The sequence below is a fragment of the Podarcis filfolensis genome (genome assembly GCF_964270895.1).
Source record: "Podarcis filfolensis genome assembly, chromosome: 13".
NCBI lineage: Eukaryota > Metazoa > Chordata > Lepidosauria > Squamata > Lacertidae > Podarcis > Podarcis filfolensis.
Window position 1 is genome coordinate 26,880,613 of NC_139615.1, and position 14,845 is coordinate 26,895,457.

Genomic DNA, 14,845 nt, shown 5'->3' on the forward strand with positions numbered 1-14,845 from the left:
TGTCCAATCTGAGTTGTTGTCTCCCGGTATCTACATTTGCTCACTAGAGTCAAATACATTAGTACCCCTTCCCTAAAATGACTCAAACAAGGTCTTGGCAACGTCCTTACATGCTCCATCAGAACCACAGGTTCACACTAACCCTTGTCTCCCTGGGCCAATCCTCTACCCCTAGGGCAAGAGTGGGGCAGCAGGTAATGGTGGACTTGCTAGGGGAGCACTGCCAGTTTTCAGTGGACCACTTGCAGCAGGAGTGGGGAATCTATGGCGTTTCAGATATTGCTGGACTGCAACCATCACCCCTGACTACAGGCCAGGTTAGCTGGGGCTGATGGGAGTCCAACAACATCTGGTGGGCTACAGGTTCCTTACTGCTTGCTGGGATTCTTGGAGAGAATGGTGAACCGAGCAAACCTCAGCCTGAGCCATTGAGGCGCTTCTTATGTGCTTCAGGAAGAGTGCGTACAAAAGATGACAACTATGATGAACAAGAGAAGCAGCGAGACAGCCATCTTGCACTTTGAGATAATGGAACAGGGACGTTTGAGTCAGAGGTTACAATCAATCCAGCAGTGTACAAACAAGCCCTTATTCTGTGTGAGTTTATGTTGCAAACCCACCTAGGGGGCCATTATAATAAAATATAGTAAATAAACAAGGACACACTACCCAGAGCGCTTAGTGCAGTGTTGCTATGCCTGAACTGTTAAAAAGGGCTGAGTATGCAGTTTGCTATATACATTTGAGCATACAGCAGCAGACGACAGGAATTCTAGATAAAACAGAAATAGCTAGATCATACAAGATTGATTTTGGCTTATCTTCACCCTAGAATTTTCCTAACCCATAGAGAAGACTGATACCACCTCCGCAGTCCCTTCTGAAACTTGTTGATAGATCCACCAGTGTCCTATTGGCTGTAGAAGCTGCTGGGAGATACAGAGGTGGGGGAGAAGCTCTGGGTGGTCTTGTGTGTTTAGTGCCAAGTTTCCTCAAGAGACTGGTATACTCCCAAACCAACCCATGGAGATTCCATGAGCACCTTCTCCATGTGCAGCTGGGTGTGCCATCCAAATACCTCAAACCATTACTCCTCTTTTTCCAGACGAAAGGAATCTGAGTCATGGGAGATGAGGCTGGAAGTCAGTGGCAGAGAGCAGGAACAAGTGGTCTTCATCTCCCAATGTTTTAACCCAGCCTTTGCTAAGCTGGTGTTCTTCAGACGTTTTGGACCACATCCAAGTTGTAGTCCAAAACATCTGGAGAGTACCAAGCCGGCGAAGGCTGCTTTAGCCACTAGTCCCTCACCTGAAACAGGAACAGATCTCAAGGGCTATGGTGCTTAACATATCCCTTTCTTCATTTGATGCAGCCCCTTCTAGACCCCGCACAGGCCACAGCCAGAAGATCCTTTGGTCTGGCTTTCTGCAAAATGTTTGCGTGTTTGGATGGATGGACGTGCATTGGTTTAATCTCATCTGCTTGCATGGAAAGGCACGGCAGGGACAGCACGAAAAGCAATGCATTTTTTCAACCAAGTGGGTGCCCTTGGCGTCTGGGAGCCGATCCCGTAATGGAAGAGGCAAGGGAGCGGCTATAACTGATCCCAAGCGGGAGGAGAAGGGCTGTGCAAGGTACATTTCTGGTGCGCCTCTATGTAGCTAGGCAAGCTTCTAAAAAACCATCGCAACCCTCAAATATGCCATTTTCTCCCTCCAACTCCATGACTCACATCTCTCTCCCTTTGGCTCAACGCCCCCCCCCCCCCTCAGGTGCCTGTGTGTCCAGGATCAAAGTCAGAATCTAGGAAAACATAAAAGCTACCCTCTCCCTGCCTCGACGACGCCATCCCCCTCAATAACACGCGGGGCTGTGGTGGTGAGAAACGGGTGAAAGCCAGGACCGAGGGTGGATCAGCCCATGTCTGGGAAGGATGCCTGGCTGTCGCTTACGATTAAAGGTCTCTCGCGTTCTCTATTTGGTCTCCTTTCCCTCTCCTCCTTCCGATTTCCTCCCCGAGCAAAGCTCTCCACCCGTCCAAAGTTCCCCACGCCCTAACGCCAGGAGTCCTCCGCCCAGCGGGCTGGCAGGAGAAGGCAACGGATGGGGCTGCGCCGCTACTCACCTGGAGGCCCGGGTTGTCCAAGACCTCCATCTGGATGTCTTGGCTGGAGCTGTAAGGTGTGCGTGACATGCCGCCGTCCTGCACCATGGAGATGTCCGTGCGCCCTCGGCTGCGCTCACGCCGGACTCATGGTGGAAGCCGGAGGTGGCTGGGCGCGCCTTTCGCCTGCCAAGAAAGCCAGCCTCTTCCTCCTCCTCCTCCTCCTCCTGCCGCCACCCACCCCCACCCGCTAAGCCCGTAGCCTCGGCATGGCCCCTCCTGGTCCGAGACGCGGCGAGGAGCGAGCAGGCACCCTCCGCCGGCCGCCCTGATGGATGAGCGCAGCGTTCCAATCAGAGGGCATCGCCGACGGACGGCTTCCTGGCAACTGGCGAGGGCTGGCTGGCTGGCTGCTGCCTCCCGCTCCCCCGGGGGAAGAAAGGAGCGGGTGGGTGTGGTCTGAGCCAAAGTGCGGCCGAGCAGATGGCGGGGAGGGAGGGAGAGCGAAGATGGAGACTCGGCTTGGCACTGGCTGCCAGCCAGCCACACCCCCACCCCGCGCACCCAGATCCTATCGAGATCTACCTGCTGCTGTTGCTGCGGCCGCCGCTCCAGACTACCTATGCAGCCTATTCAGCTATTTTCTCTATCTAGTCCTAGCATTCACCCCCTCCCCGCTAAACACGCACTCTTCTGTTTAATAGTCAGGGGGTGGATGCACACGACCATTTTTTCCCTCCCAGTTGCCAGCTCTTTTCTCTCTTCCACACTGCTCAGGCTCGGTACACATCAATATTGCTGAGAAACACAACATCACAATCTTTAAATTTTGGAAAGCCAAAAGACATACCCTCCAGTACTCTAGGAGTTTCTTCTTCCTCCCACCCCAGCAGTTCTTCCTCCATCAGTGACCATCACTGTTTCTTCCTTCCACCAGTTCCTTCTTTCTTCTGCCCTTAGGGAATCCCACTTGTCCTCCAGGTGGTGGTCTCTTCCTTGCACTTTTCTCCCATAATCTCAAGTGGTTAATGGGTAAGCTAGGGTCCCTCTCTCAATTCAATTATTGGTGGGGGTGGGCAGGAATTGGCAATCTGTCTCCACTCTATGAAATTGGATTATCTTTCTGTGCCACTGCAAGTGAACATTAAGAGCCTGCTGGATCAGGCCAATGGCCCACCTAGTTCAGCTTTCTGTTCTAACTGTTCTATCCCAGAAGTGCTTAGGAATCACACAAACAGGACCTGAACGCAGCAGCAATCTCCTTTGCTTGTGATCTCCAGCAAATGGTATTCAGAGGCATACTGCCTCTGACAGTGGAGGCAGAACATAGCCATCCTAGGCAGTAGTAGCTGTTGAGAGCCTTATCCTCCTCGACTTTGTCAAATTCTCTTTTAAAGCCATCCAGACTGGTGGCGATCACTGCCTCCTGTAGGAGCAAAAGTCCATACAGTTTAACAATGCACTGTGTGAGAACTTTCTCTTGACTATCTCAAATCTTCCAACATTTCAGCATTCTGCAACAGGTGCCTTTAAACATTTGTCAGCTTTGCGTCTGATCTTTTGAACATGCCATTACCAGTGCAGAAGTTACACCTCAGGTACTGGACAAAGATTTTTGTAAGCAGATGTTGCAAGACAGCTTGGCTTATTTCTGTGCTAAGAAAACTTTGCAAAACCTTAGCTTCTACGGACTGGAAGCTTTGCAAAGATGCTGTGCAAGTCTTTAGTTCCAGGACCGGCAGTCAAGCAGAAAGACTTAGAATTCATTGAGTAGTTTGATGACCTCTTTTTGGCTTTTGAATCCTTGACATGGCCCCTCTTGCTGGCACAGAAAGAGGATGAATTAGTGTTGAACTTCCTCTAATAAATGTTTATCTCCTGGTTTATCTCCTAGTCACTCTCCTGGGAGGTTAGCTCATCCCTATTCAATATAAGTGTGTGTGTGCCTGTGCCAGCTCTCACTTTGTAATCGTCTGCAGCAGGTTTCTGCAGGAAAGAGATGTGGCCTGTTTTGCTGCAGCTGCTCTCAAGGTTTCATGTCTCTAGTTGGTTCCTTCACCAGCAGCCATGCTCTCTCAAGGGACCAAGTAAGAAAGAAAGGGTTGCAATGGAAAAACAGGCAGGATAAAAAAAGCAAAAGAAACTGCTGAGGGAGTTTCAGGTTGGAAGACAGGTGTGTGAAGGAAACTGGGGAGTTTGAAAGAGTTGCAGTCTGTAAATACACTTAACCCACATGGGAAGCATATTCCGGGTTGTGCAAGGACATAGGCTACATACACTGGTACCTCGGGTTACATACGCTTCGGGTTACATACACTTCAGGTTACAGACTCTGATGACCCAGAAATATTACCTCGGGTTAAGAACTTTGCTTCAGGATGAGAACAGAAATCGGGCTGCGGCGGCCCGGCAGCAGCAGGAGGCCCCATTAGCTAAAGTGGTGCTTCAGGTTAAGAACAGTTTCAGGTTAAGAACGGACCTCCAGAATGAATTAAGTACTTAACCCGAGGTACCACTGTATGGCTTTTGTAGTTTGGTAGTGTTGCAATTACTGCAAAATGCTAGCATGGATTCTTAAGGGAGATAGCAGGATAATCCATCTCAAAACTGACCACTAGTGAGAGTAGAAATGAAAAGGAGGCTTCTGAAGTTTATGAATGTTCTGGCAATAGCTATTTGATTTAAACCAACCCTCCCTGATGTTTACTATTTTTAAAACTGACAAGGAAGGACACCAATGCTCAAGAGAACACTCAGGCATCTGATTCTCATCCTGAGGCAGGTCATCTTCCACCATGCCAAGAGAAAGTCAAAAGGTGCTTCTGGATTATCCCTATTTTCAGGTTTAAATCAGGCTTCCTCAACCTTGGCCCTCCAGATGTTTTTTGCCTGCAACTCCCATGATCCCTAGCTAGCAGGACCAGTGGTCATGGATGATGGGAACTGTAGTCCCAAAACAGCTGGAGGGCCGAGGTTGAGGAAGCCTGGATTAAATCACATACCAGGGAATTCAGGTTGTACAGTGAGAAAGCCTTGCACAACAAACAAACCTGTTCCCTACAAAGATCAAGTTGTTCGCGATAAGGAACTTGACAGGAAATTGTACTGGAAAGTGTGGGCAATACTTGTGTTGATGCAATATCTAACCTCCCTGAAAACAAATCTGAATGCATAGGTAGTCTGGAAGTGTCTGAGGTTTAAGTTTCTGATTCTTCTATAAGTGGAGAGAGCCCCAGCCTTACAGAGGCAATTTGATGAATATAAGTTGTTGCCTTCTATGACTGAATTTAGAGAAAGTCAGATTTTGAGGATTGGAGCCCCGCTTGGATTGGAGAAGGAAAGTTGGACAGATCCCCTTATGCAGGGACGTTCTGGCTTTTGGGACCTGGATTTGGGTCAGAAGGAGATTGGAGTTGTGGGGGCCTTCAGTTTTGGAGGGATTATGAAACACGTCCTGAAATATCTTTTGGACTTTAGTTTTAACTACGGAGAATGGGCTGACCTGTCGAGAAGGAATAAAGACATTGTTAGGTTGGAGCTTCCCCGAGATCTACCCCTCAGCGCCAAAGGAAGGAAATTAAGAACAAGATCAGCAGAAGATAAAGTAAAGTGTATGTATAAATATGAAGAAGATCTGCAGAAGGGACATGGAAAAGAGTTAAGAGCCTCGGACAGAAGATCACCAGGTTGATGGACCATATGGAATTGATAGAAAGGACTGGCAGAATCCGAGACCAGGGTGAAGAGACGGTGGAAGAAGATTGGAAAAAAGTTCAAAATTTATTTATAGAAATATTGTAAAATTAATGAGTGTCAGAAAAACGTTGGAATGAAATTACATGGCTTTAGTAGAAATGTTATAAGGAGTTAAGTACAAATAAGTTTTATGGTATTAATGGTAAGATAAGGTTAAAATAAATTAAGATAATTATATGACAGAAAACAGAGAAAGATGGAAAGGATTTGCTGAAATAATTAATAACTAGAATACAAAAAAGGGAGGTGTGAGGAGGTCGATGAAACAAGTAAATGAAAGACCAAGATATGGAAATATTGGATGTGTTTTTAATTGTTTTTGCTTTTGTTTTGATGTATTTTTTTTTGTTTTTTTATGTATTGTAATGTATTGATTTGTTTTGTTTAATCTTTCTTTTTTCCTTCTTTCTATAATCTTTAAACTCTTAATAAATATTTTTTTTTAAAAAAAGTTTCTGATTCTTCATGCAACATGACAGCGATTGCACAACTCTTCCTAAGACCAGCAAGGATCATGGTTGGTCCATCTAATTCAGCATTGTCTGCAATGACTAGCAGTGGCTCTGAAGGGTTTCAGGCAGGAGCCTGCCTTTCCCATTCCTACCTGGGGTACACCAGAGTCTGAACCTGAGACCTTTTGCATGCAAAGCAGATGCTGTACCACTGAGCTATGGCCCTTCCCCACATGCTTCATCACACTCTCTTCACTTTAAAATGAACACTGAAAATGTTAGTTTTAAGCATAAAAAGGCACATAGTTCTCCTTTCACAAGGTGGGTTGGAAGAGTCAAACTTGAAGTTGACATAAATTCCCCAGTGAATAATAACAAAATCAGTAGAAAACGACTGTCACATTTAATTTCACTCCACCATTCAATAACACAAATAAACTTCAGTCCAGTTACCAAAGTTCTAGGGTTTATTTTTAACTATCTGAGCTTAAACCTTGCCATAGCCTGGATGCTCAGAGCACATAAAATTGTTGAAACACATTACAATAAAAATAAAACTTATTGTCCATGCACACACTTAACTCGTGGCCAATTGCCTGTTTTATAAACATGCTTCGGCAAGGGCTTTACTAAGCATCAAGGTGAAAGGTGTTTGAAAAATGTATTTCAGCTATTACTTCCTTTATGTTCGAGGTCAGTACAGTGGGCGCTCGGGTTGCGAACGTGATCAGCGCGGGAGGCATGCTCACAACCCGCAGTGCTGCGTCTGCGCATGCGTGGGTTGCAATTTGGCGCTTTTGCACATGCATGAGCTCTGAAACCCGGAAGTAACCCGTTCTGCATCTGTAACCCGAGGTATGACTGTACAGTTAAGGATCACCAGGATAGAGACATAGGAAATAGGATACAGAACAGGAAGATTTAATGTTCAATTTTTAAAACTTGTAATCAGGTGAAGAGTAGGTAATAATATTAACAACAACAATAAAAATAATAACACTATTTTAAACAATCATATGCTATCAATCAGTTTATTTTTCAGTAACACTGAAATTCTAGGCATATCTCCCAGGAAACGCTTCAAATGGGGTTACTTCTGCGTAAACATATTTTGGGAAGGGCCATAGTTCAGTGGCAGAGCAACTGCTTTGCATCCCAGGTTCAGTCCCTGGCATCTCCACATAAGGGCTGGAACAGGAATGCCCAAAATCCTGGAAAGCTGCTTCCAGTCAGTGTAGGCGATAATGTGTAAAATGCACCAGTGCTCTGATTCCAGTAGAAGCTGGCTTCCTATGTAGACAGGAGCACTACTATTTACATCCAATGGTAATGTATTGGTAAGCCTCTTTCCTTTCTTTCTTTAATTATTTATTTCATTTATAGCCTACCCTTTTCTTCCAGGGAGATCAAAGTGGCATACCTGGTTATCCCCCTCCTCTCACTGAATCCCCACAACCCCCCTTGTGAGGCAGGTTCGGCTGAGAGGAAGCGACTGGCCCAGGGTCATCTAATGAGCTTCAAGGCTGAGTGGGGATTTGAACCCTAGTCTCCCAGGTCCTAGTCTGACCCTGTAATTGGCTTTTTATTGTCCTTGTTGTTTTTATACACCTGCATGGAGTTGAAGATAGCATACATAGTTGTCTACCCCTCCCCACTTTTACCCACACAAGGATGGGCTGGGAGGTAAGGAAGGCTGAGAGTGAGAGTAAGTCATTGACCCCAGGTCACCAGTGAGTTTCAAGGCCAAATGAGCTATGAGGGACTTCAACTCCCATCAGACCCAGCCACAGCCAGCATAACTTGATGGGAATTAAAGTCAAAATACGTGGTGAAGGCTGCCCTAGTCCTACTCCAGTAGTACATCACTATATATATTTATTCAGCATACAAATGCCACAATTGGTATTTTAAGATGCCCCATAAAAACAACCAAAATAAAAAGATAAAGCACCGTGTAAGAATTAATTCAGCGCTAGGGAAACATTACCAGTTGTCAGAAAGGGAAGGGGGAGAGTGTTTCAGAGCACATCTAATATTGCTGTTCTGCTTCAATCACATGCGCCCAAGCCACAACCTTATTTGCTTTCAGCCGCCCTTTCTCCCTGTCAGTCAACGAAAACAACCCCAGTAAACATGTCAATGATTTCACCGAATACATCAGAAATTGCAACATGCTACACTCATCGCGCAGGCGCACTCTTTTCAAACAAGTCCGGACATGTTTTGTGCGATCAGAGTCGCAGCGCAATATTTAGCCATAGACTTAGAAAGGTAGAGCAGCACACGGGAAATAACTTTTCGGGTTTACGTTGGGCGCCATTTTTTTCGTCTCTCCCGAAAGGGAGGTAAGGGGTGTCTGCAGGGAAACAGGGTTTTCGCGTAGGTGTGATTGGCCAGGCTCCAGCAAAAGGCTGCAGCAATGGACAGGATTTTCAACTTTTCCTAATTCAGGCTTTTAGTGGGTCTGCAGGAGTCACTAGCTGCAAGTTAAAGGATGTTTTGCATAAGTGAGTTTTAGCTGGAAATCTAAATCAGCCCTACCCCACACCAAATAATTTGCACTGTTAATAGGCTACATTGCAAAGCTATCCTAAGCCCCTCTCTGTGCCACAGCAGCCCATCCTGCAAATAGAGAGTAAGTGGACCGTATTGGTACTGTCCTGTTTTAGCATGCGGGTGGGACGCTGTTTTCAAACACACTTAAAATAAAATGTGGATTTCTCCATTTTTTTCATTTATGGGCGGCTCTCAGGCCCAGAGGGAGAAAGAGCAAGCCTCAGAAATAATCAAGTTTAATATCTCCAGTATGAAGAGAAAGTCTCCACTCATTTCTTTTCTGCAAGCACCTCACAGCAAAACTATGGCATAATCTTTCCGGGCATGCGCAAAACTCTCTCTCTCTCTCTCTCTCTCTCTCTCTCTCTCTCTCTCTTTTGGCTCAGGCGCAGAACCCTCCCGGAAGCGCCTCCCCACGCGAGCATACGCCTAGGCATTCGCGCAGGCGCAGTTGAGCTTTAGGCCATACCACTCTCAGCTCCATGGGGGGGGAAACAGAATTTGTTGTTCCTGCTGTTTAAACCGCTTACCCCAGCCGCCTTAACTCTCACATTTTCCTCCAGTTTGTCGTTTAACGTGAAGAACTTTCAATCCTGGTGGGGGACCGAAGGCGAGTCGATGAAGGCGGAGTGAAAAGGGAAGAGAGGGGTGAGTGGTACAGCCCACTGACGCGTCGGCTAGTAGGCTGGCCAGTGCGCGCTTCCTTCCTCTCTTTCTTTTTAGTGCCGTCGGCGCCGCCGCCATGAGGTGAGGAGCTGCGGAGTAGTAGGCGGCGGGGGGGGGCCTTCAGTCTCCGTGGGGAGTTTGAGGGGGGAAGGCCGAGGCTCGACGAGTGAAGGAAGGGGAGAGAGCAAAAGCCAATAGAGAGGGGCTGTTTCGTTGAGGGCGCGCGACACCGTTACGGAGGGACGGTTGGGAGACGCGGCCTAGTAGCGCGTGAAGGGGGAGGCGGCGGCGGCTGGGGGTTCGAAAGGGGAGGAGCCTCCGCGGCTGCCACGAGGGGCCGGAAGAAGCGAATTGGCGGGTCGGGGTCCTCCCTTCTCTGGATGGTTCGAAGTGGGTGGTGGGCATTAAGAGGCACTGTGGGGCCGAAAACGGAGGGAAGCCATTGAGGATCATAGAATTGTAGAGCTGGGAGGGAGCGCCACCCCCCCAAGGGTCATCTAGCCCAGCCCTTTCCAATGCAGGGATCGCCAGCCTTGGCAGATGGCCTGTATACAAATTCCAATGAGAAACCTCCAGTGAGGAGAGAGGCCGTCACATCGTCCGAGGGAGACCCTTCCCACCGTCGGAACAGCTCCTCCTGCCAGATAGTTCTTTCTTAATGTTTAGTCGGGAGCATCGCAACAAAAGGAGGGGGGATATTTATTTGTTGCAATTATATCCCATTTTCTTTCCTCCGAGGAACTCGAAGGTGGTGTTCGTGGCTCCCCTCGTTTAATCCCCACAATCAACCTTGTGGGATGGGTTAGACTGGCAGGCACTGACTGGCTCACAGGGTCACCCAGTGAGCTTCACAGCCAAATAGGGAATTTATTTATATGCTTATTAAATCAGCCTCCCTTTATCTGAAGACCTCAGGGCAGTTCACAGCATAAAAATAAAAGATAAAAACACAAAATACATAATAAAAGTGAGCAAAATAAAAGCAAACCCATAACCCCCCCCCCACAAACACATTTAAAATGACATATACTGTTAATCAATCAAAAGCCTGGTTGAAAAGGAATGTTTTTCCCTAGCACCCAAAGATGTATAACGAAGAATTGAACCCTGGCTTCCTAGGTCCAAGCCATGCCACTAACCACTATAGCACACTGGCTCTCAATGCTTCTGCTTCGCGTGCATAGTTTCCATAATTTTTTCAGCCTTTCTGGAAGATAATCACACCCCCTTCCCCATAGTGCAGATAGTGTTCCATGAGAGGAGAGTGGTCAGCTGAAGGCTGCCCGGTGTGTTCCATGGCTATGCAAGAGTTAGAATATCCAAACTCTCATCTCTCTCTTGCATACACATCTGGATCTCTGACATGACAAATCACCAAAGCAAAAAAAGTTATTACAAATGTTATAAAGGTTTACCAGGGCTTGCAGATAGTTGGTGGCTGTTGCCTTACCATCACAATAACCCACACCTGATTCAAAAACGTCTCAATAAATAATACTATTGGATTTTGATATCCTGTGCTATACTTCAGCAGTACTGTGTTATGTTAATAAAGTGTGCACTTGAGTTATAGGAAGGAGTCCTCATGCAGCAAACCTGTTTTTCCTCTCAGAGTAATTAGGTTAAAATCAGATTAAATTCTCTTTGCAGGAATACAAATAAAATGTCAAATAAATCAAAATCTCAAATATAGCTGTCCATTTGATCTTCACTGTTTCCAATCATGGCACTGATTAGAGTGGCAGAGGTGGCACACATTGAATGATTGATCTGACTGAAAGGAGGGTAGTTATATACTCATCAGGGTACTGGACTGGACATATAGACTTAACTTGCTGTGCACCCCAGTATTTCCTGTTTCTTCCCCACTTTGTGTCACCACTACCAAAATTAGTGGGGTCTTTTTGGGGGGAGCCTAGATTAGGTTGCCAGTGTCTAGGCTCATTGCTCAGAGTCCTGTATAGTTTCCTTATTTTAGTTATGCAGATGAGCAGTTAATTTTTGCTACTTTGGAATAACACTCCCATCTAATATCTCCACAAGTCAACTTCTTTGCTGTTCTGTGAAATCTCTAACCTTGTATGTTTGTCCTCAGTATGTTAAGGCTTCAGAAGAGGCTGGCCTCCAGCGTCCTGCGCTGTGGCAAGAAGAAAGTCTGGTTGGATCCCAACGAGACCAATGAAATTGCAAATGCCAACTCTCGTAAGTGAACATTTGCCATGTCACAGAAGCATATGAGTATGTACAGCTTGCTTACATTGTTGGTACTTCTTGTAGCAGATGCTAGTTTTTGCTGATACAGTGGAACCTCGGTTCTCAAACGCTGAAAACCCAGAAGTAAATGCTTCCATTTTTGAACGTTTTTCGTAAACCGAATGTGCGACGCAGCTTCCGCTGAGTGCAAGAAGCTCTTGCAACCAATGGGAAGCTGTGCCTCGGTTTTCAAATGTTTCGGAAGCTGAACGGGCTTCTGGAATGGATTTCATTCAAGAACCAAGGTACCACTGTAATCGGTTTTGTTTAAAACCATAGCAAACATCTGTTCATAGTGCAAGCCACTAGCTTCGTAGCACTTTATTACTCTGTTACATAGACTTTCCTTAGCTTACCTGTCTTTAGTTAATTGAACAGACCAGAAAATAGACAATGTCTGTGAATCAGGTGGATTTTAACTTGGAAACCGAGACATAGACATTAGCATAAACGTAGTTTTGCTTACTTATGTGAAATAGATTTGCAGGTTCTCCTTGGTGATATTAGTTATTCTTTCTGATTATTGTTTTCTCTTGTCTTCTAGGTCAACAGATCAGGAAACTGATCAAAGATGGCCTGATAATCCGCAAGCCAGTTACCGTCCACTCACGAGCACGGTGCCGGAAAAACACTTTGGCTCGCCGCAAGGGCAGGCACATGGGCATTGGTAAGAGCTGGTTTCCATCAATTTTGAGAATCTCCAATTTAGAGGCAGTTTAGTTTAGGCAGATCTAATGAAACAAGGCATCAGATATATTTAATTCTACACTTAGGAGGCTTTTGCAGAAATGCAAACATTTTTGTACTCTTAGCACAGATCACTGAATCATTCTGCCTAACATTTTCCTTTGCTTTCCAGGTAAGAGAAAAGGTACAGCCAATGCACGTATGCCTGAGAAGGTTACTTGGATGAGAAGAATGAGGATTTTGAGACGTCTGCTTCGCAGATACAGGGAATCCAAGAAGATTGATCGCCATATGTAAGTCTGGCAAACAAATACATTTGTCAGTTTTGTCAGCTGAAGCATCTCTGGCATTTTCTGCCTGTAATGTGGCTAACTTTTTATATGCGTCTATTCCAATGGTGAGAGCCAAATCATGCTAGTTTATGGAAGGCTTACTGAATAGTGTGCAAGGTTTCAGAGTTCATTTAAATTGGATTTAAGGATTATGGAGCCCACATACTTGATGACAAGGCAAAGCCACTTACAGTATGTCTAGGGGACGTTGCTTTCTGTTAAGGCGTTAATATTTATTCAGAGCTATGGAGTGGCATACTCAGCCCTTGCTGTTTCTGACATCTTTTCCAGGTACCACAGCTTGTACTTGAAGGTGAAAGGTAACGTGTTTAAAAACAAGCGGATCCTGATGGAGCACATCCACAAGCTGAAGGCAGACAAGGCTCGCAAGAAGCTTCTGGCGTAAGTGTTTTCTCATTTTGCTACTGGACGCTTGCTTCCTTTGAGTAAAGTCATTTCCCTCCTTTGCTCTCCTCCCTGAATAAAGTCCTGTTCTTGGCATAGCAGTACTAAAATTCTTAAGGTAGCAATAAAAAGGTGTTGCGGGCTGAAGAATGAGAGGTATAGCACAAACTCCACAAGTAATCAACTTACAGTGGTGAGTCATCTGAGGTATTAGAGTTTGCTCTCTTTACTCTTCTGTTACTTGCCATGAGGCTTCCGTTGAAGGGGTTCCTTCATCTTGATTGTTTGTCTGGCTCCATCACTGAGTTGGGAAGTGATGTTTCATTGTTCCCTCCAAGTTAATTCACTAATTGGCTTTTTAGTGTAAGTTGGCAGCAGTGACAAAGTACTCTCTATGGGGAAATGTTTGGTTAGTAGACAGGATAAAAATGCTCCAAAAATAAATTTAAACTACCACAAAGTTATCAAGGTAGCTTGCACTCTATATTAAAAACAATGAAATAGGCAACAATAGTTGTTAGGGAGGGGACAAAAGTTCTCTTCAAATGTTCCGGCTGTCAGACTGCAGACAAATCTGAAATCTGGATTCATATACATACTCGGTGAATTTGGCGACAGCAATGAAGTGAATCTGTTGTTGCTATGCTTTTCACGGGCCTTCCTTTGCTTTTCAGTGACCAGGCTGAAGCCCGTAGGTCCAAGACCAAGGAGGCCCGTAAGCGCCGTGAAGAACGCCTGCAAGCCAAGAAGGAAGAGATCATCAAGACCCTGTCCAAGGAGGAAGAAACTAAGAAATAACTTCTGCCTTTCTGTGTACATAGTGCTCAAAGGGTATCTAATAAATCTCTTAACAACACATCTGTGTCTAGTAGCTTTTCCTAGATAAGTGGGAGGGTGATCTTAGAATAAATGCCCATGGGGGGGGGGTAACATGGCAGCTTGGCCTAAATCTTTGTCCACAAAGCTTGTACAATTACTCAAGGTGGGTTGGTTGAAATATTTCTGTAAGTTGGTTTCTAATTTTCTGTTTCATGTTTCCCGAACAAGTGTGCATGCTCATCATTTGCTAACAATTAAACCTTGTTGGTTTCAAACTAGAGGCTTTACTCTAGTGATGCAGCTCGTGTGCCTTATGCGCTACATAATTTATATCTGCTTTAGGGGAGAGTAGTTATAGTTTCAGATGATTTCCTATACACTTGTTGGGACACTAAAGCCCTATGTGGACATTCAACCCAGTTCTGGTCATCTGAGAAGTCATATGTGCTGGCCTTGCTCCCCCACTTCCACCACCCTCCATGAGTTAGGTAAGGTATGTATAGGGAGGCTGCTGTAGGTGTGTGAGCTCCCTATATGATTCAGAACCCTGCATGATCAGTGCTCTAAATTGTGTAGGGAACTTGGACATATTGAGCAGGCTCCCTGTTTCATGCCTTACCAGCAACACCTGCAGAGTGCTAGGACTCTGTACCAGTGAAGTGACCAGGATGGTGGAGAGAACCAAGCCTGTTCCTGAGTGCTCCACACAGCAAGAATTGAATGCCTGAATAGGGCCTCAAGCAAGCTTACCTGATTTGAAGGTGCAAGTACTAAAAAGAAAGCAAGGATGGATCTGTATTGGGCATAACAGCCTC

The 14,845-nt window shown here is 45.8% G+C and overlaps 2 protein-coding genes across 6 annotated transcripts in view; one reads left to right on the forward strand and one right to left on the reverse strand.

Moving 5' to 3' along the window:
• Positions 1 to 3,424, reverse strand: part of CACNB1 (calcium voltage-gated channel auxiliary subunit beta 1) — a 48,482-nt gene extending 45,058 nt beyond the window's left edge. For 2 of the 4 annotated variants that reach the window (XR_014541006.1, XM_083582901.1), the window contains exon 1: positions 2,126 to 2,860. Coding sequence is in view for 3 of the 4 variants with exons in the window: in XM_083582901.1 (XP_083439027.1) it covers positions 2,126 to 2,212 (87 nt within the window). In the remaining variant the exon portion in view is untranslated. Of the gene's footprint in view, positions 1 to 2,125 lie in introns of all 4 variants that reach the window. The other 2 variants (XM_083582900.1, XM_083582898.1) reach the window with 2 other exon arrangements.
• The window catches only part of RPL19 (ribosomal protein L19), an 89,868-nt gene extending 75,801 nt beyond the window's left edge, over positions 1 to 14,067 (forward strand). The window contains exons 1-6 of one of the 2 annotated variants that reach the window (XM_083583640.1): positions 9,485 to 9,615; positions 11,630 to 11,736; positions 12,332 to 12,454; positions 12,647 to 12,767; positions 13,098 to 13,208; positions 13,886 to 14,067. In XM_083583640.1, the coding sequence (XP_083439766.1) occupies positions 9,611 to 9,615; positions 11,630 to 11,736; positions 12,332 to 12,454; positions 12,647 to 12,767; positions 13,098 to 13,208; positions 13,886 to 14,009 (591 nt within the window). In that variant the 5' untranslated portion in view covers positions 9,485 to 9,610 and the 3' untranslated portion in view covers positions 14,010 to 14,067. Of the gene's footprint in view, positions 1 to 9,484; positions 9,616 to 11,629; positions 11,737 to 12,331; positions 12,455 to 12,646; positions 12,768 to 13,097; positions 13,209 to 13,885 lie in introns of those variants that run through there. The other variant, XM_083583641.1, reaches the window with a different exon arrangement.
• Positions 14,068 to 14,845: the final 778 nt, after the last annotated feature.